This window comes from Benincasa hispida, chromosome 7 (genome assembly GCF_027475165.1).
Source record: "Benincasa hispida cultivar pf3 chromosome 7, pf3_genome.v1.1, whole genome shotgun sequence".
In the NCBI taxonomy this organism is placed as follows: domain Eukaryota; kingdom Viridiplantae; phylum Streptophyta; class Magnoliopsida; order Cucurbitales; family Cucurbitaceae; genus Benincasa; species Benincasa hispida.
Window position 1 is genome coordinate 57,338,943 of NC_143484.1, and position 24,062 is coordinate 57,363,004.

The following is a 24,062-nucleotide window of genomic DNA, read 5'->3' on the forward strand; positions in this document are numbered from 1 at the left end:
AATAACCCTCGTTAACCTCATTATGAAATCTTCAACCTAAATTATCCTAGAAGTATGAAATAATGTTTCATCAACTATTTGATAAATAGGTTAAAATATTATTTTAGTCTTGGTACTTTGGAGTTTGTTTGATTTAAATTTTTTACTTTTAATAAATTTTATATTTAGGCCCCGTTTGGTAACATTTTATTTTTTATTTTTATTTTTGAAAATTAAGCCTATGGACACTACTTCCAAATTCAAATTTCTTCCTTTGTTATCTACTAATCATCAATGGTTTAAAAAATCAAGCCAAATTTTGATAATTAAAAAAATAGCTTTCAAAAAGTTGTTTTTATTTTTTGAATTTGCTGAGAATTTAATCATTGTACTTAAGAAATATGAAAAACATGGTAAGAAATGTACATGATATAGACTTAATTTTCAAAAATAAAAACAAAAGACAAAATGGTTAGCAATTAAATAATAATTGTTGCAAGTTATTTGAGGCAAGACCCAAAGTTTACGAACAGGCCTAAACCTAAATGTTACAGAAAAAAAAAGGCATATGAGAGTGCAGGTCCCAAAAGAAAAATATAAGTGAATTCATAATTATGGAGTTTGGAAAAAAGCATCAATTTAATTTAAGTTCACACAATTTAGTTATTAATTGATGAGAATCCAAATTCAATAGAGAAAGCATAATTTATGTCCCTAAACTATGGGATTGAATTAAAAATTTGAATTCATAATTATTCTTTTATTAAATCTTAAATTTAGTCCTTCAAAATTTTTCAAAAAATTAGTTAAATAATATTAATAATAATAATTTTTATGTAAGAAATGATACTATATAAATATATTTTCACAAGTTATAAAAAAATACAAATAAAGAACAATTATTTTTGGAAAAAATAAACCATAAACGAATTATAAGGATCAATTATAGAATTTATGGAAATTACCATCATTAAAATTAACATTTGAAAATACAAATATTGAATATTTAGACAAAGTTTCATTTTGACACCATAGTTAAACAAAATATCAAACTATAAATTTAATACCTATAATTACTTTTCTTTTTAATTTAATCTAGAAAAGAAAAGACAAGATTAATTGTTTTAAATGGAAAATAATTGAAAATATTTTCAATCAATAATAGATTGCGACAGACTCTTATTATCGAGTAATAGACTTCTATCAACAGACATAAAATTCATTTTAGACTCTTTTAATGATAGAAATCTATTTCAGTCTATTGTGAATAGACAATAATATTTTGATATTTTGCTATATTTATAAACAAGTCATCTCATTTTATTTATTTGAAAAAAAAAATCTCAAATAAAATTCTGATATAAACATTAAAAAGAGGAAAATATCTGATACTAAATGGGGGTGGGTCCAGTGGGGTCCGACGGTGGAAGCCGCTGTCATTTTGCCAAGGAGAAGTGGCGAAGCCTGTTTTGAATTTGGCGGTAACCCGAATTGCAAGGAATTAGAGCACTGCGCCATTTCTCACTCTTCATCTTTGATAACTCACTCAAACACAAAACACCGTCCGATTTTAACCGTCCTCCATAATTATCCTTCCTCTGATTCTTCCTACTCTTCTAATTTTCTTTCTGTTATAACCCTAAAACCCCCGAAAATTATGATTCGCAGAAATTTTGGAGCTCAATTGATGGTTCACATGGCGTCTTTCATCTTCTGATCGTTTCTCCCAAGATTTTGACAAAAGTAATCTTCCTCACTTTCTGCTCCTTCCCTCTCCCGATCTCTTCCTTGTTTCTTTTGAATCATCGTATGATTTTTGTTTCTGCCATTGCTGTAATCTCGAAACGACATTCTTGTTTGTTGTTGTTGTTTTCTTTTGAATTGACCGCAATGATGTTGAGAATAGGAGTAGGGATTTATAAGTAATGAGATAGGGAAAAGAGTTGCCGTGGGGATGAAGAATCTGGTTTAGTGGTGTTGAAATTTGGATTTGAGAGATTTGTGTAATAGAAACGTGGTAAATTGCAGAGTATTGTGAGAGGAAGAGGAGGAGGATTGCGAGAGAAGAAGAATAATGTCTTCTTCAAACGATACTTCTTCTCCTTCATCGGATTCTGTTTCAAATTCAGATTCAAGTTTGCCGCCTGAAGGTTCGGATTCTTCTCCTCCTCCTCCTTCTCCTTATACTCCACCGTCATCGCAGCCAGATGATTTTTCAACGATGTTATTGCATCAAGCTGATGTTCCTCTGCCGTCGTCTTTTGCATCCATAATTAAAGCTCCACCTATCGAAAACATAGTTTCGCCATCTTCCTCACCTCCAGCTCCTCCAAATCCTGGAACTACACCGCCGGCTCCTACTGGCGGCTCCGATTCAAATGCATCCGACGAGAATCCATCGCCACCGCCTGAAGATTCTGCTTCGCCACCGCCGTCTCCTCCGCCGTCGCCTCGTCCACCACCGCCTTCACCACCGCCTCCACAACTGCCGTCTGAGGTTGGCGTCTCTGATCCTCCACCTTCCCCTGCTCCGACCACAAAAGCATCTCCGGCACCTCCAGGAAGTCCACCTTCTCCAATATCTGAGGATGAACCCTCTATTCCGGTGAATCAAAGCGCCGTTCAGGCTCCTAGTACAGCCGAGGAGCCTCCACCATCTGAACAAACGGATCCTCTTCCTCCAACAGAAAATCCAGTCGCGATTCCTTCACCAGGTGCAAAACCGGCGACGGGGAAACGAACTCCGAGTCCACCTCAAGGAATACCTACTCCCACATCAGAATCTAATATTCTTTCACCTCCCACAGCCACCTCCACTCGCACTCCGAACAATTCACCTCATTCCACCGACTCAACGCCAGTGAAATCACCACTAGGGCAGTCCAATGCACCATCGTCTGGCTCAAGTAGGCACACCGATGTTGCAGTAGGCGCTGCGGTTGCTGGAGTTTTCGTAATCGTTTTGTTTGCTGTGGTTTTTGTGTTCACAAGGAAGAAGAAAAGACGAGAGATGTATACTGGCCCCTACATGCCTCCTAATAATTTTTGTGTGAAATCAGGTATTAAAGAAATTTGGAAGTATTCGAAAGTAGTTTGCTGTTCTTCAATTTAGAAATTATGGTTTTGATCTGAATTATGTTAATTTTATTGTATGTTAGATGGAAATTACTATCCAGCTCAACATGGGGGCAACTCTGGTTCTACTGAAGGCTTCTACACTCAAGTCCCACATACCCCTGTTGGAAATAGCTTTGGGAGTCAAAAAGGAACAGGATACAGTGGCAGTGGAATGGAGTCAGGTGTTATAAACAGTGCCAAGTTCTTCTTTAGCTATGAAGAATTGATGGAGATTACGTCTGGATTTTCGCGTCAAAACATTCTTGGGGAAGGTGGGTTTGGATGTGTTTACCAGGGTTGGCTTCCAGAAGGAAAATCAGTGGCTGTGAAGCAACTCAAGGCAGGAAGTGGACAGGGGGAGAGGGAATTCAAGGCGGAAGTTGAGATTATCAGTCGTGTTCATCATCGACATTTGGTGTCTTTAGTGGGCTATTGCGTCTCTGAGCATCATAGATTGCTCATCTATGAGTTTGTTCCTAATAAGACTCTTGAGCATCATCTCCATAGCAGTATGGAACCTATCCTTGAGATCCACCATCACTTTAAAATAGATTTTGAGGTGGTGTTTGATGTTGGAAATATTTGACTTCTCCTGGCAGGTAATGGAGTGCCCGTATTGGATTGGTCCAAAAGACTCAAAATCGCTTTAGGAGCTGCAAAGGGTTTGGCATATCTTCATGAAGATTGTGAGTACATATCTCTAAATTCAAAAAGTTTTACTGAATTGAGCTGTTTTGATGTTACTGAGACGACATACTTTGCTAACTCCCCATCTCCTTTTGCTTCTATAGGCCATCCCAGAATTATCCACCGAGACATCAAGTCAGCCAACATTTTGCTGGATGATGCTTTTGAGGCGCAGGTACGTCCAGACCCATTTTTTCTTATAATTTTGAATCCGTACATGCTATTTTCTTGTTCCACAAGTCTCTGATTCCGATTTCAATGGACAACTTCAAACACAGGTTGCAGATTTTGGACTTGCGAAACTGACAAACGATACACACACCCATGTTTCCACTCGTGTCATGGGGACATTTGGGTGGGTTAACTCGACATCTACTAATCGGAGAACAATTTTTTGAGCCATCGTCTTTCCTTATAATACATCGTTTGTGTTTCAATGGCTTGCAGATACATGGCACCTGAGTATGCATCAAGTGGGAAATTGACAGACAGATCAGATGTATTTTCGTTTGGGGTTGTGCTTCTTGAGCTTATTACTGGTCGTAAGCCTGTTGATCCCACTCAGCCCCTAGGGGATGAGAGTTTGGTTGAATGGGTATGCAAATAAATGAACGAACATTTCAAACTTCTCCATTTTCTGTTATATTTATATGCTAAATTTTAGATGTTGAAGTTGAAGATCTTTCTTCATCTTCTTTGAGATGCACTTGAACAAATTCAGCAATGTTCTATCTTATGAATGTTGCAGGCTCGTCCACACCTCCTTCATGCCCTTGAAACTGGGGAGTTTGACGGATTGGTAGATCCACGACTTGGAAAACAGTATGTGGAAAGTGAAATGTTCAGAATGATTGAAGCAGCAGCTGCTTGCGTTCGTCATTCGGCTCCCAAAAGGCCTCGCATGGTTCAGGTTAACTTAATTGGATTCAAAACTCGATTTCATCTCTTCTCAACAAGCTCATTCATAAGTTGCAGTTCTCTTCTAATAATACTTTGGTGAACAGGTGGTGAGAGCATTAGACATTGAAAGTGACATGTCTGACCTCTCCAATGGTGTCAAATATGGCCAGAGCACCATCTACGATTCTGGACAATACAATCAAGACATTTCTAAATTCAGAAGAATGGCACTCGGTTCAGACAGCTTCGAATATGATATGTACAGTAGTGAATACAATTCCAGAGAAATGACTGCAAGTCGTGAATCATGGAGATTCGGAAATAACTCAAGTGGTGAATCAGAAACTCAAGCTTTTAAAGGACGAGCTGGGGCACCACATAGTCACCATAGCGGTCGACAATTCTAATATGATGTGCAAACAAGACGTAAATAATGTGTAAAGCTTCTTTCATTTTTCTTTTTCTCCCATTTTTGACTTAGTTGTTCTCTTTTTTTTTTTTATCATAAACTTATTCATCCTTCTAGACTAAGGAGGTGTGAAATAGTGTGATTTGGAACCTTACATTTGAGCTCCAACTAGTAAACACCATTTGTGGCTATGTCATTGATTCAAAAGAGGTTGATGAGCGATATTCTATTTCTGGTGATGTTGTGGTTGTTATATATATTGCATTTTGAATTTTTGACCACTGTATGCTATTTTTATATTTTCCTTGTGTCTACCAATTATGTTATGCATTCATAGATTTTGTTATTATACTTCCCCCCATTAAAAATAAATTAGCATTTTCTGTTGGAATAATAACCAGAAGAGAAGAAAGGAGCAGAAAGACACAGAAAAAAGAAGAAAAAAAAAACCAATCATTTTGATTGACTCATTTTGATGAAATAACAAGTTTCCTAACTCAAGTAGATTTATGTAACTGGTGCAGGTGATCAAACAGCTCAACTTTTGGATAATCCCTTGCCCTTTCTAAGATTTTGACATCGAGTCGGGTTATAAACACTCTCCCTTTGTTCAGCCTATTTTAATTGTCTGATTTCTCTGCTTGTTAGCTTGATCAGTGAGTCTCTCAATCTCTTTGGCTGAATGTCGTTTTCATTCGCCTATATATGCAGCAGAAAAACCAATCAGTAAAAAAAGAACTTTTAGACTAGTAATCTGAAGTTTCAGATCATAACAATGTTCTGAGTTATCAGATAACTTATTGCTGCACCAAACACGTTTTGGAAACTTTGAATATTCCATACTTAGAAGTACATAGGTATCTGAACACGAATGAATGTTACCTCAACGTGGAAAATGTTCAGGACCATACCCCCAAAGGTTGTAATATTGACATCAACAACCTGCAATCCCAATGAATCCATTGCCTCTATCGAGCTCACTACGCCGCCTTGTTTTCTCTTGCAGAATAGCTTGATTAAGAAATCTCTTTCATTAATTTGCATCACTTCCACTTCCACCTAACAACATTTTAACAAAAATGAACACTCTTTCCCTTTAATGTTTAATTGGAAGGGTTATTTGGGAAGAAGCTGTAAAGAACTTCTACCTCCATAGGCTTCTCCTCACCAAAGATAAACATTGGTTGATCATCCTGAACCAAAGGCCAACAATTAGTGTCATCATTTTTATTCTCTAATGGAGAAATCTTCAAGTGTATGTTCTTTTGGTCCTTGTGCTCCAATTGAATGAGTTCATTCTGGAGGCTTTTGACATTCTCTTCCAACTCTCTTATGTAGTTGATAGCATCCACAATGATTGATGCTCTATCCATCTAAGGGTTCCATCATATCAAACAGTAAAGAAGATTAATAAATATATCTAAACAAATTCACCATATGGTATTTGATAGTTAGTTTGAACCTTGGAGATATTAGGAACTAAAGCACGTAGAGCGTAGAGACGATCCCGAATCTTGTTTCTTCTCCTCCTCTCTGTCATGAGATTCTTGGATTTGAAAACTTCCTTCCCTTGTTTCCCTCCAGTTTTGGCTTCATCTTTCTCCAAGCTCTTTGAATATTTTGAAGCCACATCCCTTTGTTGCTCCAGCAAATCTTCTTGATGCATTTGGCTTTTGGATTCAAAAGACCTCTGAATTGGTTGGTTGAAGAGCCCACGTGAAATGAAACTCGAATAGGAATCAAAGTTTTGATGCTCATTGGAAGGCTTTGAGCCACTGGAAGATCCTTCACCACAGCTAGGAAAGCAGCTGGACTGGGATATTGAAGGAAGAATTTCTAATTTGGATTTGAAACCAAGCAAGGGCTGAGGATCAGGCCAGTCTACTGGATAGAATTTGGTAGATGAATGAAGTCTTTTCTCATTGAGGCCAGCATTCGGTTCACTCTCTTTATCAAATTCTTGCTCCACAGAGACATTACAGTGAGCCATTACAAAGTCTATAACCTCTCCCTCTCTTGCCATCTGATAGAAATTACACCCAAAATATGAAGAGAAGATTTTTCATAGCACAAATTTCATCTGTATTCTTACTCTTAGTTCTCAGTACTTACATGTTTTGTAGCAAAAAGCTCCACAATTCCACCAGAAACTGGAATTAGAACTCGAGTTCCAGTCAACTCCTGCCAAATAAGATGGCATTGCACAGAACTTAATCGAAATCAACCAGCCATAAGCTGCAACCAAATTAAGAAAAATGAAAAAGAAGAGAAACCCACATGTGAAAAGCTTGAAATCGAAGAAACTTCACCACTTGTAAGCCACATGGGTTGATTCGAAATCAAAACATCCCCATGGACCCTGCGAAAAAAAATCCGAATAGAAAGTAATATTGTCAGCAGTTTCACCATTATTGGTAAACAGTTCTAAGTTCTAAGTAGCTTATACCCAGAGTTTAATGCTATTGAAGAAGGGAACTGCGCAAGTGCTTGGCATGCATTTGTCCTTCTAAAATGTCGAAACCGAGTATCCTTACAAAACATAGCCGGAATCGTCTCTCCGGCTTCCTTTTTCCCGCTGGCATCGGAAACTCCACCGCTACAGCAGCAACCAACCCAATCAATGAACCTAAAAACAACAACAGTCATCCATTAAAGATCAAATACACCATTTTCAACGAAATCAAAATATATACCTGGAAGAAGAATCATCCCTTGATTTCCAAACAATGCAATAATCCCAAAGTTTGGTCTCCACTAAAGCTCTAAGACATTCCAGAGCTCCCTGAAAGCTTCTCATTGTCTCTGGCTTTCGATTTCTTCTCCACAACTGACTCTATAAGAAAAAGGATAACTAACATTAGGTTCAGAAAAGGGAAAATCAGAATCGGTTTTCAAAAACAGAAATCTGATGTTGCTTCAAGAAGAAAGAGAGAGAGAGAGTTTTGACTGACCAATGAGAAGTGAGAAGAGAAACAGAAAACGATGGAATCAAATCGTTGAAATGAAAGCTACCCATAACCGTAACTGGTGTGAAAGAGAATAATATTAGAAAATGGAAAATGAGAGAGTTGATTGGGATAGAATGGATTGGATTGGACCGTACTGTGTGGAAAAAATTAAAATAAATTAAAATTCTGGCCATGTCCTTGTTCTTCTTGTTCTTAGTAATGTTGATTTCGAAAGAGTACGGCTCTGTGTTCTGCACTTACAACCGCTGAGAAGCTCAATGATATGTATTTGTAGAAGAAAAGGACAATTATTAACCACTACCCTTTTCTTTTTTACACCTTTCTTTCCTGTCCCTTCGTTAGTTATATAATTCTTACGAACGTAATTGATATAAAAAATAATACATTGTCAAAGGGTTTTATTTAAAAAAATAAGTCATTTTAAAAAAAATTGGAGTGTTGGATAACTACTCAAAATAATTTTTCAAGTATATTTTAATCCATTTTTATCAAAAGTGTTTAAATAAAAATGAATTTTTTACAAAAAAAATTTTCGATTTAATCCAAAACGGGCCCATAATAATACTTGAAATCTCAATGGTAGATTTTAAATAAATACCTAAGCCTTGTTTGGTAAGTATTTGATTATTGAAAATAAAATTAAATCTATTTGTTCTTAATTTCATACCATTATTTTCATCTTTCTTTAAGTAAAGGAATTGAATACTTAGTTTAGTTTTTGAAAATATTAGTAAAAGGTATATAACAAAGCAAGAAATTTAAGTTGGAAATAGTATTTAAAGGCTTAATTTTTAAAAACTAAAAACAAAATATTAAGGTCTCGTTTGATAATCATTTCGTTTTTCGTTTTTTGTTTTTGAAAATTAAGTCTATTTCTTCTCAATTTCTTATAGAGACTTGCATTTTTTTTAAGTATAATGATTGAATTCTTAGCCAAATTTCAAAAACAGAAACAAGTTTTTAAAAGCTATTTTTTCTTTAGTTTTCAAATTTTTACTTGATTTTTTAAACGAATAATAAAAACTGAATAACATATGAAAAAATTTGGAGGTGGAAATGCTCCTAAACTTATTGTGAAATTGGTTGAATAAAAGATTTATTACCTTTTGTAAAATTTAAAATTCGTTACTGGATCCACTTTGACCCAACTTTATATATATATATAGACACATACATACATATATATCTTCTTTTTCTTCTTATTCTTATTATTATTTGAAGCAATCCCAACTTTATATTTGTTAAACTAAAAAATGCCAAATAAAAATTCAAATGCTACTCAAATTGAATACAAAATGTTGTATAGCACAATTAGAAGTCTTAGTATTCCTAGAAGTTGTCTTCTCCGACTAATGAAACTTGGTTAAATTATAAAAAATCTTCTTTAGTTTAAGCAAGTTTTAATTATGACTCAATTTTTAAACGTTGGTTTTTTTTCTTTTCGAGCCAACCTCTAGTACGCATTTCTATCTTTGTTTTAACCACGATAATAATAATAATAATGAAATGGTTACTTTAAAATGAGTTCCGAGAGTTAAGAGTCAAAATAGAACTCTTGAAAAGGCAGAAACATACTTAAAATCTACCCAAAGTTCATGAGCATGATTAAAACTCATTGCTTGTTATATACTTCTATTCTTACAACTCACCACCATATCACATTTCTATTTTCAATTTACCGAAAAATGTAATGAGATGAGTGATATAAAACAGTTTAAAGTCTATGAGAATTTTGTAAAATTTTTTATTCAGCCGTAACATTAAAATTAAGGTTAAAAATTATTTTTACTTCCTATAACAATTTAATCCTTGAAATTTGGTTTGTAACGATTTAGTTTCTAAACTTTAAATTTTGTAACAATTTAGTCTCTAAACTTTATTATGTAACAATTTAGTTCTTAATGTAAAAATTAGTGATAAGATTTAATGAGATTTCTTGCTAAATAAATCGATAAACTAATTAGAGACATGATATTTTTTATAAAATACAAAGTATAAGTAAAATAATAAAAATTGACATTTAATTTTGATAAATTCTTTTACGTAAGAGACTAAATCGTTATAAATTTAAAAATAGGACTAAATTGTTATATACTAAAGTTTAGAGACTAAATTGTTACAAACCAAAATTTAGGGACTAAATTCCAAAAGTGTTTTTTAACCTAAAATTAATCGATTAAATTAATTATAGGAGTAAAAAAATGTCAATATTTTAAATGTCGATATTTTTGGATTTTTCTTTAAAATAATATTTTAAAATATATAATGACAAAAATAAGGCAGAAGTGAAAGTATTGTCAAAAATAGGTTTTTAAATCGTGTACCCGGTACACAATTACACCTTAATCGTGTACACAGTACACGATTAGCCTTAAATCGTGTACCAGGTACACGAGTTCCTGTTGATCTGGCACGCGCAGTCTGCCATGGCAGTCATGCAGCGTTGATTGAGGTAATCCTGTACCCGGTACACGACTTCCTCCTCCATTAAACCGCGTCGTGCCTCTTCTTCTTCCTCATCCGAGCACTTCTCCGTCCACTATTTATTTCGTCTTCTCCCTCCAATTTAATCAGACGACTACTTTTCCTGATACAATTCAATCACGGGGCGATTTATCACACCTGACAACGCTTACTATTACTGCATGGTAATAGATTTAAATTCAGATATTTTCCATATATATGATATGAATATTGTTTAATATTTATTTTTTTTATTGTACAGAATAATTTTATCGGCGATGTACAACAATTAAGTGCATAACAACTTACCAGACTTGGGTTTAATGTGTCAGCAAACATTGGTCAACGTAGAAGATATTATTCAACAAATAAGACGACTCAATGTTGCTGACACCGATCGAAGACGTATTCGTAGTAGACGACAGCGACAACAGGGTGGACACAAAGACAAACCCATGAGAGGTAAGGACCAGGGGGGTCATTTTTGAATTTCATGTAAACTTTCATTTTCAAATTGTAAATTAAAGAACTAATTGTAAATATTCTTTAATATCATGAAATTTTTTGTAATATGAGTGCAAGATAATTATGTTTTCATTGTAGATTAAATATATAATTAAGTTTAATAATGAAGGAATTTGTGGACTCATTCCTAAAGTCTTAATATTATCGTATATCTCCAATTAAAAAATAATAATTAGTCAACACACTAAAAAAACAAAAAATAAATAAATAAATCGTGGATCGGGTCCACGAGTTTGCATCTCACCGTTCAACCAGTCAGCTGACGTGGTGCTAACTGGATTAAACGGTACTTGTGCACCAGATACATGAGTTTGCCACATGGCAATCGTGTATCCCGTACACGATTTCACTACCCCAATTTTGTCAATAGTTTCGTCAAACATCTATTCTTAGAAAAAGTTTCCATCTTACCATATTTTTGTCATTATATATTAAAAAACATTATTTTTTTTTTAAAAAAATCCTATTTTTGCAACATATTTTGCACCTTGCACGTGCCAGGCGAAAGGAGGAACTGGAGCTGCGACTCTGATTTTAGTGGGCTTGGGCTTTCAGATTCGAATTTGGGCTCTTGGAGTTCATCGGTTTGTCCGTATCCCAGATTCATAAGAAATTTTGGAATACTTCAAAATTTTTAAAACTACCTAACAAAATTACCTTTTTGTCCCTAGTTTTTCTTTTAATAACAAATTTAGATCTTGTTTCTATTTGTTGTTTGAATTTCAAAACGTTACACCTTTAATTTCTAAATTCTGAATTTATTTTTAGTTTAGTCTCTATATTTCAAAACATTATAATTTTATTCTTGAAGTTTTAGTTTTGTCTCAATTTGATTTTTAGTTTCAATATTTATACTTTTAATCTTGATTTTTCACTAAATAATCACTTTTAATCTTTAGTCATAATGTATATTAATAATGTAAATCTTGTAACTCAGGAACCAAATTGAGACAAAACTCAAACTTTAAGGATAAAGTTGTAACATTTTGATATCTAGATTCCATAATATTAATATTGTTTTTTGTGGTTTGTTATGTAGGGTTTAATTGAAATCAAACTCAATTCTAAAGTTAAAAATGTAGCATTTTGAAACCTAAGGAGAAAAAAATATCTTTTTTTCCAAACTAAAGCTAACCTTTTCCATTTGTTTTTCTCTTTTTGAAGAAAATACAATTATAAGGTCATATAGTTTATCTCTAAATTGGGATCAATTAATGTAATATTCTCTATTAAAAATGAGATTTGTCCATCCAAACATAGTAATAAGGACAATGAAACTCATCATCGGTATATTATCTAACCAACGTGAGACTTTATTTCTATTCTTAGGGGTTGTTTGGCTCACTAAGTGAATTTAATAAGTCTAGAGTTAATATGTTGGAACAAATTTAAAATTATTAAAATCAATTTTGGCATGCTTAAAATTATTTGGTAACATGTCTTTAATCACTCAAAATAAATTTAATATTTAATTTTACACTTTTAAATGCAATTTTCATATCATTGAAGTTGGTTTTAAATGATACAATTTATGTTTTATAGTGATTTTAAAAATGACAAAATTGATTTTGACTATTTTAGAATCACTTTTAAACATGTGTTTAGGGAGTAGAGTTGTAAGATGAAGTTTTTCGATAAATGTAAAAAATAAATAAATGGAAGAATGAAAAGTATAGATAAAGAAAAGATGTAGTCCATAATTGTGAAAATAGAAAAAGAGATAAAGATTGAGTTATACGAATGAATGTGCAATTTTATGAAGTTGGTGAACAAAACCGTCATTGACATGGTTAAGAGATAAGACAAATAATTTCCTCAATCTGCTAAACTCAAAATAATAATCATTACTGGTAATCCAAAATTTAAATAAATCTTAGGGTGTGTTTGGTAGGTGATAAAAGTAGAGAGTTGAGTTGAGTTGAGTTGGTAATTATTATCTGGAGAGTTAAATTATCTGGGGAGTTAAATTGTTTGTGTTTATTTGCAGAGTTGAGTTGAGTTGATAATTATTGTCTTTGTTTGTTGTGCAGAGTTGAGTTGAGGGATCTGATAAAGTTTTTGTAAATGAGATTAGTTCTATTTTTTTCTGTTTGTTTTTTTAATTCATTCTTTTATTTTTTAGTTTTATGTTTTGCTATTGTTGATTAATTTTCAAATATACACGTATTTTCTCAAATCATTTATGACATAAACTGGACAATCTCAATTTTTTTTTCTCAATTTGTAAAACATAATAGATTATTTTTCATATATTCTTTTCAAAAACTGTAATAATTCCAATTCTCTTCAATCTGTAAAATATACCAACAAAATATATTTCATATTGTTGTTTAATTAATTGGTATATTGTATATTATATGTATATATATTGAAGGTAATTATCCCAATTACTAATTGGTATATTGTATGTATATATATTGAATCTTGCTAACTTAACATTATTATATCACATATCATACAGTTATTTTTATATAATATGGATAGTATATTTGGAATTGAAATTGTACATAGGATAATTAATTTTCATTTGATTATGATGGTGAAAATGTGATGTAGTACAGTAACATTTTTTCATAAGATCACAAAAATAATATGAACCGACTGAACATGTGGCCGTTTCTAAAAAAAGTTCACAAAATATATGTTCTTTTCGATATTTATAATATACGTGTCATAATACAAACACAAAAATTACATTTAATGACGTATGCAAAAGTTATAATTTTTTTGACGATAAAAAAAAAAATCTGGGAAGAATCTAAAAGACGAATATGAGAAAAGAGAGAAAGAAATGAAAATATAACTGGTTTTTAGGGTTAGTTTTGAGTGGGTATAAAATGTGGTTTTAATAACTTTTTTCTTTAGATAATAAATACCAATCCACTTCAACAACTCATACTCATTTATCAAACATCCTTAATGAATCCGCTTTAATAAGAGTTCGAGTTCTCCCACCTCCATTATTCGGAATCATATTCTCTGGCTTTATTCGAAGCCTCATTCTTCCATTACTTTTAACACACAAAAGTACCCAAAAACATCTGTTAATTGAAGTTGCCGTGAGCTTGAAGATATACGATCAAAAAGATTTCAACTACTTAAGATTCCTACTCTTGAATTCAACAGCATCCATTGAATAACATCAAAGATTGATGATTGAATTGAAGCTTGTCATTACTCATTAGATTAGAACAAACATCAAGTGAAAAGAGAAAAAAACAGAGGAAAAAGAAAAAATCCACACTGTTATAACTTGATACGATGAAATTGGGCATTTTCATTTTTCTATGTTGTTTTATTAGTACCCATCAAACATGATGCCCTGCAGCTTTGAAATTGAAATCCCCTTCATGATGATCAGTATGCTTGATTTCACTCCTCGTTTCACCGCCATTTTCAAAGGGTTTGAAGCTATTTCCATGGCCGTTAGGCCCATTAGTCCCATTACCATTCCCATTGCTTTTCCCTTTGCTTCCTCCATTTCCACCAGAAGATGGGAATTTGCCTTTGTTCCCATTTGGGTTTCTCAAATCAAATCCAAATTCAATGTCTCCTTCTTTATCAGGATGCAATTTGGGTTCTTTTCCTCTAGGACGAGCGCCGCTGTGGGTTTTCTCCGGCTTCGGCCTCTGGCCGTTTTCAACTCGCCGGTTACACAGACGGCCAAGGAAACAAGCAAGAGCCGATATGACAACAATAACGGCAAGAACTATAAAAACTGCCCCAAATGAGCCGTTGGAATGATGGGAAGGAGGAGGTTGGCTGCCGACCGTCGCGGCGGTGTTGGGATAAACAAAAGCCGGCTGCTGCTGCTGTTGCTGTTGCGGTTGCTGTTGCTGTTGCTGTTGAAGTTCCGACATGTCGGCTAAGGTTAATGAGAATTTGAATTTAGGAGAAATTAAGGAAGTGGGGGATTGGTATTTCAGGCTATTAAGAAGCTGATATGAAATATGGAGGTGGTGCTTTGAGTGGAAGAGAAGGGAGAGATATGGAATTTACTGAAGAAAGAAGCAAGAAGGTTGCATAGGGAAGAGGGTTATGTATAATGAATGGGATTCTAAAAAATGGGATTTAAGAGAGGATAGAAAAAAAAGAGGTCAAAAAGGGAGGAACTTTCTTTTGGTAAAGAGACAGACAGCTAAACATATTCTTTGAGGTAGTTCTTTTAAATTTTGAGTTTTAATGAAGAGAAGAAGTGGTATTTTGATTGATGATTATATTGTTGGACATAAAAATAAGGATATAGTTTAGCATATTAAAAGAAAACTAACTATTTAAAGGAATTTTTAGACAACAATCACTCTCAATCACTATTCTTTTTTTGCCGAACATCTATATGGATATCTTATTTTCATTTGATAATGATTTTATTTGTTTTGCTTTTTACCTTTATAAAGATAACACATTTGAATCTTAGTTGAATTTCAAAAACAAAATTAGGTTTTAGACAATGTTAAATTTTGACGAGGAATAAAAGCAAAGAAACTATAAGTGAAAGAAGTGTTCACCGTCTTGATTTTTGGAGTAGAAAATAAAAATAATATAATTGTTATCTAATGGAATTTGCAATTTAATTTTCTTATACCATAGTCTTATGAGTACTACTATTTATTATCATCTATATTAGCATCATTTAAAATTGACGTGAGATTCAATAATATTAAAATATTAATTAATAAAACAAAAATTAGAGTTCAACAAGTACTCAAGAAAGATTCGAATATCAAAGAAGAAAGAATCAAGTATGATATTGTCCTTCGCTTTTGTCATGTTCTTTCTGAGGAGAACAAAGCTGCTCATGCCTTTGCTACTTTGACATCCTTCTAGATTATTTTTTTTATTTGAAAAGATTCTTTTTCAGATAGCATTCTCTCTATCGTTTTTTATGAAAAAATTAGGTTGTAATTTTCTCTCCGACCTAAAAAAAAAAAAGAACAAGGATGTAGTATTGGAATACTACAAATTTTTCCTTCAAACAAGGGTGATTTGAGGGGGAGAAGAGCAAAAGAGACAAATGGATGTGGTTTCAAATCTGATTTTTTCTGTAGTGCAAAAGAGAGGGATGGGATTATGGGGTTCAACATAGGGATTCGAGTAACAATTCCAATTTGCCATCATAAAGCATAAGCCAAATTGCCCTGGGGACGCTCCTCAATTTTTCTTTTTTCTTTTTCAAATCTTTGTTGCTTTATCTTTCTCCAAGAAGAGTTTCTTGACCTATAAAGGCTGCTCTGCTCCGTGCTTTTCCTTTTATGTCTTTGGATCATTAAGACAATATATGTTATTTTCCTTTGTAAAGTTTCCAACTTGTAGAGGACCAACTTTCTGATAGAAACACCAGATGTTGCCAGTTCTGTTGTGTCCTAAGCCCAACAGACTTGGTGTCAAACATCTAACAAAACCTGTCCACAAGGTAACTATTATGAAATAGACAAACAAAGAAATCGAGAAAAAAATACAAATAGTAAAGAAAACAATACCAGGACTTACATGGTTCGCTAGCCGTGTGTAATGCGTCTCTTGTGTTAGAAGGTTTATATATAGCGCAACAACCCTAGGGCCAAACTCGTAAATAACGCATAAATGAATACAAATTGAGTTATAGGAGCATTGATCATTCAGAGCATCACATAATAGATTCAAGACGTTCCAATAGTAACATTTTCAACATATTTGTAGGGAAGAGAAGCAAGAACAAATACTTTGGCATCTGTGGATTGATGGAATGAAAGCTTATAACATTAGTTTTTACAGATGGCTAAACAGCTCGAAAGTTTGTTTCATTTCATTCTATATCTCAATGTGACGTGTATTAAAGAGATAAAAGTTACAACCCCCTAAGATGGGCAATGAGAGCAAGACTACAAAGTGGAAGGTGTCACGTTTGGCACCAACAATCGCCTTACTTGTAAATAAGCCAAATCCAATAAACGAAATGGACTCTAATCTTAATCTACATAGACACTACAATCTATACTTGCATACTCACTGTCTTCCCCTTCTGGTGCTGTACCATCAGACTCCGGCTTGTGTTTTGGGACTTGTTGCATTAATATGAAGTTATCAGGGCCCTGTTTGTTATAGTTCAGAAAAGCACCCAAGGCCCCAAGAAATCCTTCGTGCCGCAAGAACATTGCTCGCGCATCGCCCTTCGACCTGAAAGGGAAAAATGTAGGGAGTAAAATGTAAATAACATAGTCAGCCTCAATAGCAATGATGTATTTTTACCAGTAATGAACGGCAACAGATATGGTGTCCATAGTATAAGCATGACCACGTATGAAGAATCCTCCAAAAAATATCCGCTTGAGTCCAAATCGAAGTGCAGTAAGGTAGGCAATCTGGGGAGAATTAAATTCAGAACATCTTATATTCCCAAAGTTTCTAGTTCATATTGGAAGTAAATGAAGTCTTATCACTGTGACTTATACCTGTCCAATGTTATTTGAAATCATTCTTAGAAGGGACCGAGCAAGATCCTCAGTCCTGTAATTTTCAAGCACTTTGTTTGCTGAAATTGTCTTGCCAAAGCTAGATGCAATGGCTGTGGATGAAAGACCCATCTGAATCATTACAAGGCAGAAGAAGGTGAAGTCTTGTAGCTAAAAAGGACAGTTCGTCCTCGATAAATAAAACACTGTTCCCTAAAAATGGTGGCAGTAAAATTGGTCGTGCATGATGAATAAACATGTGCTATCAATAGAAATGAGTACCTTAGAATAATCTATTCCACCATATATATCTCCAACAAGCATGTCTACCACTCTATTATTCCCTTGGTGACTCAACTCCAACAACTCGTCAAAACTGAAAGATTTTACATTTGGCTATAAAGCGAGAAAATAAATCATTCATAAAAGTTTGCTTAAACGTTAAATTCTATAAATGAAGGATTTCAATTGATATGAAGAACCAAAAAGCAAAAATAGTAGAGTGATGAACTTTCTAAGAAAGCTTCAAATCATCTGCCAAAATAAACAATTAATTTTATGACCAAATGGATGAAAGAAGTACCTGTTGCACTTTGTCAAAAGCTTACCCAAACCCCAGAATGTCCCGCCACCAAGGCTCGTTCCACTTACTCGCTCAAACTTTCCATTTCCATCCACCTACTAATTGCAGTACAAAAGATTTCAGGTTTAAGAAATGGCGTATTCATGAAAATACTATGGTCAGGAAACTAAATGGTAAATACCATAATGACCATACCTTAATCATGCTGACTCCAGAGCCAATGTTGACAAGGAGGAAAGGGTACAGATCATCTTGGTTAATCTGCACAAATTCCTTTTGACCGCCTATGTATGTAAATGCTTCTTGGTCAACTGCCTAAAACGTAACAGAAATAGGAACATGTCAAGCGCAATAGAATTAGAGTACAGTTCTAGCTTCGATTATCCACGTTGATGAGATTTAGTTTCACAACAGTATATGATAGGTGTCACATTACACAACGTTTCAAGTATATGAATTCTTTGCAAACCAAAATGGATATGTTGTCTGGCCAACCTTTAGGAGAAAATTTGCTCCAGCGACCAGGCAATCCATTTCATCTTCCTTGTCTAAACAAAAGTCAAGCTTTTCTCTGAAGAGATCAGCAAATTTAAATGCTCCACCACCTGTGGCCTTCTCACAAAAAGTTACCACTCAACAAATTTGCATGCTTCAGAAGAATACAAAACAACGAGGTAAAGTATGCACCTTTACAACTATTCTGTCATTGCCAAGATCCTTGGGATGGTGGGAACCTGGTTTAATGTTCAGTTTTCAGAAGAGTACCAAAAAGAAAAGAAATAGCAAAAGGGAACACGAAAACTTTAACAGAACAGCCAAAAGAAAAAAGGTACTGATAATTTTGGGGCATATTTAGTTCATCTCTCACTTTGTATGCCTCATTTTATAATTTTTAGACTACCGAATGGAGAAACAGCTAAAGCCCCGTTTGGTAACAATTTGGTTTTTGAAAATTAAGCATGTTTCCTCTCAATTTCTCACAATGGTTTGCATCTTTCTTAAGTAAAAAAGTTGAATTCTTAGTCAAATTCCAAAAGCAAAAACAAGTTTTTAAAAACTACTTTTCTTAATTTTCAAAACTTGGCTTGGTTTTTCAAACATTAGTAAAAAGTAGATAATGAAGCAAGAGAATTTAAAAGTGGAAGGAGTGCTTATAGACTTAATTTTCAAAAATTAAAATACAAATGGTTACCCGGGGGCCTAAGCAATTCATCTTATGTGAAGAGTTGGGATTCTCAAGAATAAACAAACGAAACTAATGAACCCATAGATAAGAGACATCTTCCCTTCTTAAGCCACAATAGATTGTCATCTGCAAACAGTAAACTAAGCAGAAGGAATCTTTTTCCATTTTAGATTTCTTAGGCAACCAGATCAGTCATACTAATTAAACAATTTTAAGCTGAAAAAGATCACCCGCAACTGTAAATGCCACAAAGGAAATCACTCATACCGAGTTGCTTGCGTTTAATAAACGCTAGACAGTCATCAATTTTGCTTGTTTCAAACTTGGTAAAGTGAAGCTTCCCTTGAAGAATGGAATGGCTTCTTCCACTAGCTTTTACAGAATTCTGAACTTCATCATTTTTCAACAATTTCTTATTTCCAGAAAAATACACCAACTTAGCAAGAGTACCTACAAGAAATGCAGAGATTAATCCCTAAACTAGATTCCAAGTATGAGATCAAAGCAAATTCAAAAAAGGAAAGAACGGGAGACTGCAATAGGATGATCCAATGTAGATTGACCAAAAATAATGATGAACTGGTGAATTACCCCCAATATCCAATGCCAAATGAGATATTTGGCTGTCAGATTGGGCGTCCGAATTCCCTCCGGCTCCGGTGATTCCGAGATCCATACCACCGGAAATCGTACGGAAGGTAGCCGGCTAGGTCTTTGTTGGCGAAGAAGTTGAGAGATCTGAAATTGAAGTGTGGTGAAACATTCAGAGCTAAAACCCTTAGGAACAACTCTTAAATAAATTGAGAAGAGGCGATCAAGATGGCATCGGAGTTTGATTGGAACGGCATTTCAATGAGTATCAACGGTTGACTTTGTGGAGATAACGAACAAGACGAGTCCCGCTGTTTGCCACCGTTGTCCGGTGGTTAGGTACGTCAGAAATTGGGAAGTGGGAGTCTGAGATTATCCAAATCTTGTTTTTCTTCTGTTTTTTTTAATTAGCCACGTGAGAGTTTTTCATTTCTTCTAAACTTCTAATTTTATTCAATTAGATTTTTTCTTAACACAATAATAGTGAGAATAGAGAATCAACGTCCAATTGACTTAAAAGAGAAAGTATCCTTCAATTATCTTTAAGCTAAACTTAATAAATTGGAATTAGACTTGTTTAAATGTTGCAGCCTCTATTCACTTTTCACTCTTTTATCTACTAATTTTAATACAAAGTAATGTAATAATCTTAGAAAACTCACTATTTTTTTTTTAATAGATTTTTGCACAAAATAAAACAAAATTCTTTTTTTTTTTTATATACAACAAACAACAAACCAATTAAAGAGTCACATCAAAAGAAACCAAAGACTCAAATCACACCGGGTAAGGAGAAAAAAGAAGAGAAGAAGATTGCTCTTCCAGTGCCTTGGATGCCAACGAGTGAGCCAAAACATTGTTTCGACGACGAATGTGGATAAAAGAGACATTGCTTAAATCTTGTGAAAAGTTCTTAGCCTTGTGGATGAAAAAGAATACTACAGTAAGATCCTTAGATTTGTCGGTCAAGAGGTTTACAAACTCTATGAAGGAAATCAAAATAGATATCCTTTGAGTAGCAGAAGTGGATCGTTCCAAATTCTATTAAGAATGAACACAAATAATTACAGTCTAAACGGAAACGAACAGATTATGCATAATTATAAATTACAACATGCTACAAAAAGATACAAGGGATAGAGTATGTGAACCTTTGAAGAATCTTTTTTCACGTATCCCTCGATCGTTCAGTAAATAGTTCACAGCACGAACTCGAACGCAACGAACAGAATATGATCTCAACGAACGTCTAAATGCACCTCGATCCCAATCGAGTCCAACTCGATCCTCGAACAGAATTAGAATATCATCACAATGGTTACCTTAGTATTCTCGTGTGAGAATCCAGGAGTTGTGAGCTCCGTATGATTTTGGATTGAGTAAAGCAGGAGGTATACGATCGAGTAAGTGGGAGGTGAATATTGTCTATCTTATAGACGAAATACTCGATCGTTTAGTAAACGGAAGCCTATCGTATAGACTTTGCTACTCGATTATGTAGCAACGATTAAGCGAGTAACTATCGTATAGTAAACTCGTAGCTCAATCTTATATGCTCTCTATGCTATCGCTTAGTAAAACCTTTTTACTTGATAGCCTTTTTGTGAGATATTCCGAGTGAATAATCATCATCTAATTTTGCAAAACCATTTTCCTTTTTATCTCACAGTTACCATAAAACTTCCAATAACCTCCCACTCAATTCAGTTATTAGAGAAAAAGAATAATTAATTATCATATAATTAATATGTTATAAATAAATATAATATCCAACTTATCATATTATATTTATAACCTACAGTTTTAATATTGCATCATATGAAACATATAAACCATAGTTTTTTTTTCTTTCTATTTTATGGTATTTAATATAAATCATATTTATATTAATTCCTCCAATTTATGTATCTAATACATCATATCAATTATATCATATATAATTGAATTTACTCTTGTTAATTTGAACACTTCAAATTAACCTAAAATATGATTCTCAACTTGAACCCATTGATAATAACTTCCATCGGGAGTCATTGTGAGTTTGTGGAGGGAAGTTTTAACTCCCTTTCCAACCAACTCACTTTCACATAAAAGAAAATGGGAAGATTTGTTTTTTATTGATATTTTCCAATGCATAGATCACAAACAAGCAAAGAGAAGAGTTACTCTCTATGTATTTGATCTTCTTCCTCAAACCTCTCTCACACAAATCCTTCCTTACCAAATTAAGGAGTCCACACATCCTAGATTTTTTTCTTGAGAATAGCAAGGAAACCAAGTGGTGGTGTCCCCTGTTCGTGAGAGGTGTTTTTCCAATTCGAGGGAGATCTTACGTTCATGTTGTTTTGTTTCGAGGAGAATAATTACGAGAATACAAGTCTTCAAGGGTTAGTTATTCTCATCATTTTCTCCCTAGAAGCATGTTGTGATTTATAAATGTTTATCCTGATCGTCTATAATCTCTTTATTTTTTTTCGAGTTTTTCAAATTGAATTATATTGGCACATGCGCTCACACGCTTTCGCTTGGTATTCCATTTCTTCAATTTAACCCCTTTTCATCCTTACCTTATTGGCTGGTATCCTCCACTGAGAAACCAATGGAAGTTGAACACTGATGCTATTTGAAATCCTGATCTTTATTCTGGCGGCCTTGGTTAGGTGCTCCCTGACCATTTCGGTTAGGTTCATCTTGTTGGCTTCAAGTTTATTAAAAGATACAACGAAATCAAGGTTCTTGATGCTAAGGCCATTTATGAAGGTCTTTCTAGCTTGATATCTAATCTCTGGGCTATCATTATGGAGTCTGACTACTTTGAGTATTGGGATTGGTGACCTAATTCTCTCAGTGGTCTCATAGTTTGTAAACATCTTGTACACATATTGTTATTAATAAAATAAATACTATTTTATAAGCATTTACTCAAATCCAATAAACTAAGATCCGTGGTTATTTCATGTAACTTAAGCATGTATGTGAGACATACAAGTGGATTATGACTTAAGTAACAACCTAAATGGTCTGTAGTAGATGGATAAAGGAGGGATACCTTATCCTGTTGGCACTACGGATATGACCCACTTTGTAGATATTACAAGTATTGTAAAGTGCTAGAAATGGTCTGATCCTGACCATTCATGTGGAGACATGCGAGCGGGGGTATCCTATACAAAGAGTTTGTATAAGACCGGACCACGAGATGGTTAGTCTCTTTATATAACGCCGTTGATAATTGAGACTTACATCTCACTAGGATGACCATAGGTGACATGACCTTAATCCCGAGTGAGTTGGGAACTCCTGCTCATGAGGGCGGTCCTTTGATTTGTATGGGTGAGAGTGGCTAGATTGCCAACTCAACAAGCCTACCATTTTGGGGATTCGTTTGATTGGGGAGCTGGAAACTCAGTTACACAAGACGAAATTCACTCATTCCCCGATGCAGGGGTAAGTAGATAAATTGCTCCCTTAATGGCTGATTCTGGATCTTGAACATAGTGGCCACACCCTCTCTTGGCCCGAGAGGACTTAGTCATAGTAGAACTATGACTTATTATTCATTAGGAATCAGTGGTACTTAAGAAGTTAGATGTAACTACACAGGGCAAAATGGTGAATTGTCCCAGTTGTACTTACGAATAATTTGTGAAGGGTCATCGCACCATTGATTGATCATATGGACACAGAAATATATCTGTAGTGCGAAAAGTGCAACTATCGGTCTTTAATGGAGTGACCAACAGTTAACGGATGGTGGATCTCGTGATTAAAGAGTTTAATCAGTTATTAATTAAATAAATAATAATTAATTAATTATCATATATTTAATTTAATTTGAATCATATTCAAATAATATTTTCTCACATAACCTATAGTTTTAATATGACTCTCATTCATATTAATTATAACCTATAGTTTTAATATGAATCTTATTCATCTAATTAATATTTGAGTCTTATTCAAATATTTATCTCTCATATACTATAAAGTATAATTTTGAATCTCATTCAAAATTAACTTTATGTTATAATATATCTATATACATATCTATATACATTATATTAATTGTATCTTATACAAATTCTCTAATTTAATTTGAACAATTCACATAATCCAAAATTAATTGATTCTTGTTTTACTCTTAGTGAACTAGCTAGGGGACCTTATGGACCTACATATTAGAAGCTCCAATAATATAAGATTAATTAATTAAAATGTTTAA

The 24,062-nt window shown here is 33.9% G+C and overlaps 4 protein-coding genes and 1 long non-coding RNA gene across 6 annotated transcripts; 1 reads left to right on the forward strand and 4 right to left on the reverse strand.

Annotated features, from left to right (window-relative positions):
• Positions 1–1,381: 1,381 nt before the first annotated feature.
• Positions 1,382–5,347, forward strand: LOC120081850 (proline-rich receptor-like protein kinase PERK13). Its single transcript, XM_039037025.2, has 8 exons — positions 1,382–3,038; positions 3,138–3,605; positions 3,696–3,782; positions 3,888–3,958; positions 4,062–4,138; positions 4,231–4,378; positions 4,532–4,693; positions 4,788–5,347. Exons 1-8 carry the CDS (start codon positions 2,054–2,056, stop codon positions 5,088–5,090), a joined length of 2,301 nt encoding a protein of 766 aa, XP_038892953.1. The 5' UTR covers positions 1,382–2,053; the 3' UTR covers positions 5,091–5,347.
• A 172-nt stretch (positions 5,348–5,519) lies between these two features.
• LOC120081926 (transcription factor ABORTED MICROSPORES) lies at positions 5,520–8,321 on the reverse strand. Of its 2 annotated transcripts, XM_039037109.2 has the most exons (10): positions 8,196–8,321; positions 8,044–8,116; positions 7,786–7,925; positions 7,539–7,718; positions 7,370–7,451; positions 7,205–7,273; positions 6,555–7,115; positions 6,241–6,465; positions 5,975–6,151; positions 5,520–5,791 (listed from the first exon to the last, which is right to left on the reverse strand). In XM_039037109.2, the coding sequence occupies exons 3-10, from the start codon at positions 7,887–7,889 to the stop codon at positions 5,708–5,710; spliced, it is 1,482 nt and encodes a 493-aa protein (XP_038893037.1). In that variant the 5' UTR covers positions 7,890–7,925; positions 8,044–8,116; positions 8,196–8,321; the 3' UTR covers positions 5,520–5,707. The 2 variants fall into 2 exon arrangements, with proteins under 2 accessions (XP_038893037.1, XP_038893038.1); XM_039037110.2 differs by having other exon boundaries at positions 7,539–7,688; positions 8,044–8,284.
• A 5,876-nt stretch (positions 8,322–14,197) lies between these two features.
• Positions 14,198–15,256, reverse strand: LOC120081701 (uncharacterized). The gene has a single exon (XM_039036792.2). The coding sequence runs from the start codon at positions 14,907–14,909 to the stop codon at positions 14,358–14,360; it is 552 nt and encodes a 183-aa protein (XP_038892720.1). The 5' UTR covers positions 14,910–15,256; the 3' UTR covers positions 14,198–14,357.
• A 948-nt stretch (positions 15,257–16,204) lies between these two features.
• On the reverse strand, positions 16,205–16,677 carry LOC150035278 (uncharacterized). Its single transcript, XR_016530765.1, has 2 exons — positions 16,540–16,677; positions 16,205–16,451 (listed from the first exon to the last, which is right to left on the reverse strand). It is a non-coding gene; the product is annotated as an uncharacterized LOC150035278 (long non-coding RNA).
• A 62-nt stretch (positions 16,678–16,739) lies between these two features.
• PANK1 (pantothenate kinase 1) lies at positions 16,740–20,354 on the reverse strand. Its single transcript, XM_039037304.2, has 10 exons — positions 19,841–20,354; positions 19,517–19,699; positions 18,751–18,797; positions 18,559–18,675; positions 18,259–18,378; positions 18,064–18,158; positions 17,763–17,856; positions 17,481–17,612; positions 17,278–17,390; positions 16,740–17,205 (listed from the first exon to the last, which is right to left on the reverse strand). The coding sequence occupies exons 1-10, from the start codon at positions 19,923–19,925 to the stop codon at positions 16,998–17,000; spliced, it is 1,194 nt and encodes a 397-aa protein (XP_038893232.1). The 5' UTR covers positions 19,926–20,354; the 3' UTR covers positions 16,740–16,997.
• Between the last annotated feature and the right edge of the window lie 3,708 nt (positions 20,355–24,062).

Excerpts from the sequence above, each read along its gene's own strand:
- PANK1 (XM_039037304.2), bottom strand. The coding sequence starts at position 19,925 with ATGGATCTCGGAATCACCGGAGCCGGAGGGAATTCGGACGCCCAATCT. Across the intron at positions 19,700-19,840 it reads TTTGGCATTGGATATTGGGG|GTACTCTTGCTAAGTTGGTG; the intron begins GTAATTCACCAG and ends CATTTCTTGTAG. Across the intron at positions 17,613-17,762 it reads GTGGAATAGATTATTCTAAG|ATGGGTCTTTCATCCACAGC; the intron begins GTACTCATTTCT and ends GTAATGATTCAG.
- LOC120081850 (XM_039037025.2), top strand. The coding sequence starts at position 2,054 with ATGTCTTCTTCAAACGATACTTCTTCTCCTTCATCGGATTCTGTTTCA. Across the intron at positions 3,039-3,137 it reads TAATTTTTGTGTGAAATCAG|ATGGAAATTACTATCCAGCT; the intron begins GTATTAAAGAAA and ends ATTGTATGTTAG. Across the intron at positions 3,783-3,887 it reads GGCATATCTTCATGAAGATT|GCCATCCCAGAATTATCCAC; the intron begins GTGAGTACATAT and ends TTGCTTCTATAG.
- LOC120081926 (XM_039037109.2), bottom strand. The coding sequence starts at position 7,889 with ATGAGAAGCTTTCAGGGAGCTCTGGAATGTCTTAGAGCTTTAGTGGAG. Across the intron at positions 6,466-6,554 it reads TAGTTCCTAATATCTCCAAG|ATGGATAGAGCATCAATCAT; the intron begins GTTCAAACTAAC and ends TGGAACCCTTAG. Across the intron at positions 5,792-5,974 it reads TGAACATTTTCCACGTTGAG|GCGAATGAAAACGACATTCA; the intron begins GTAACATTCATT and ends CTGCATATATAG.
- LOC120081701 (XM_039036792.2), bottom strand. The coding sequence starts at position 14,909 with ATGTCGGAACTTCAACAGCAACAGCAACAGCAACCGCAACAGCAACAG.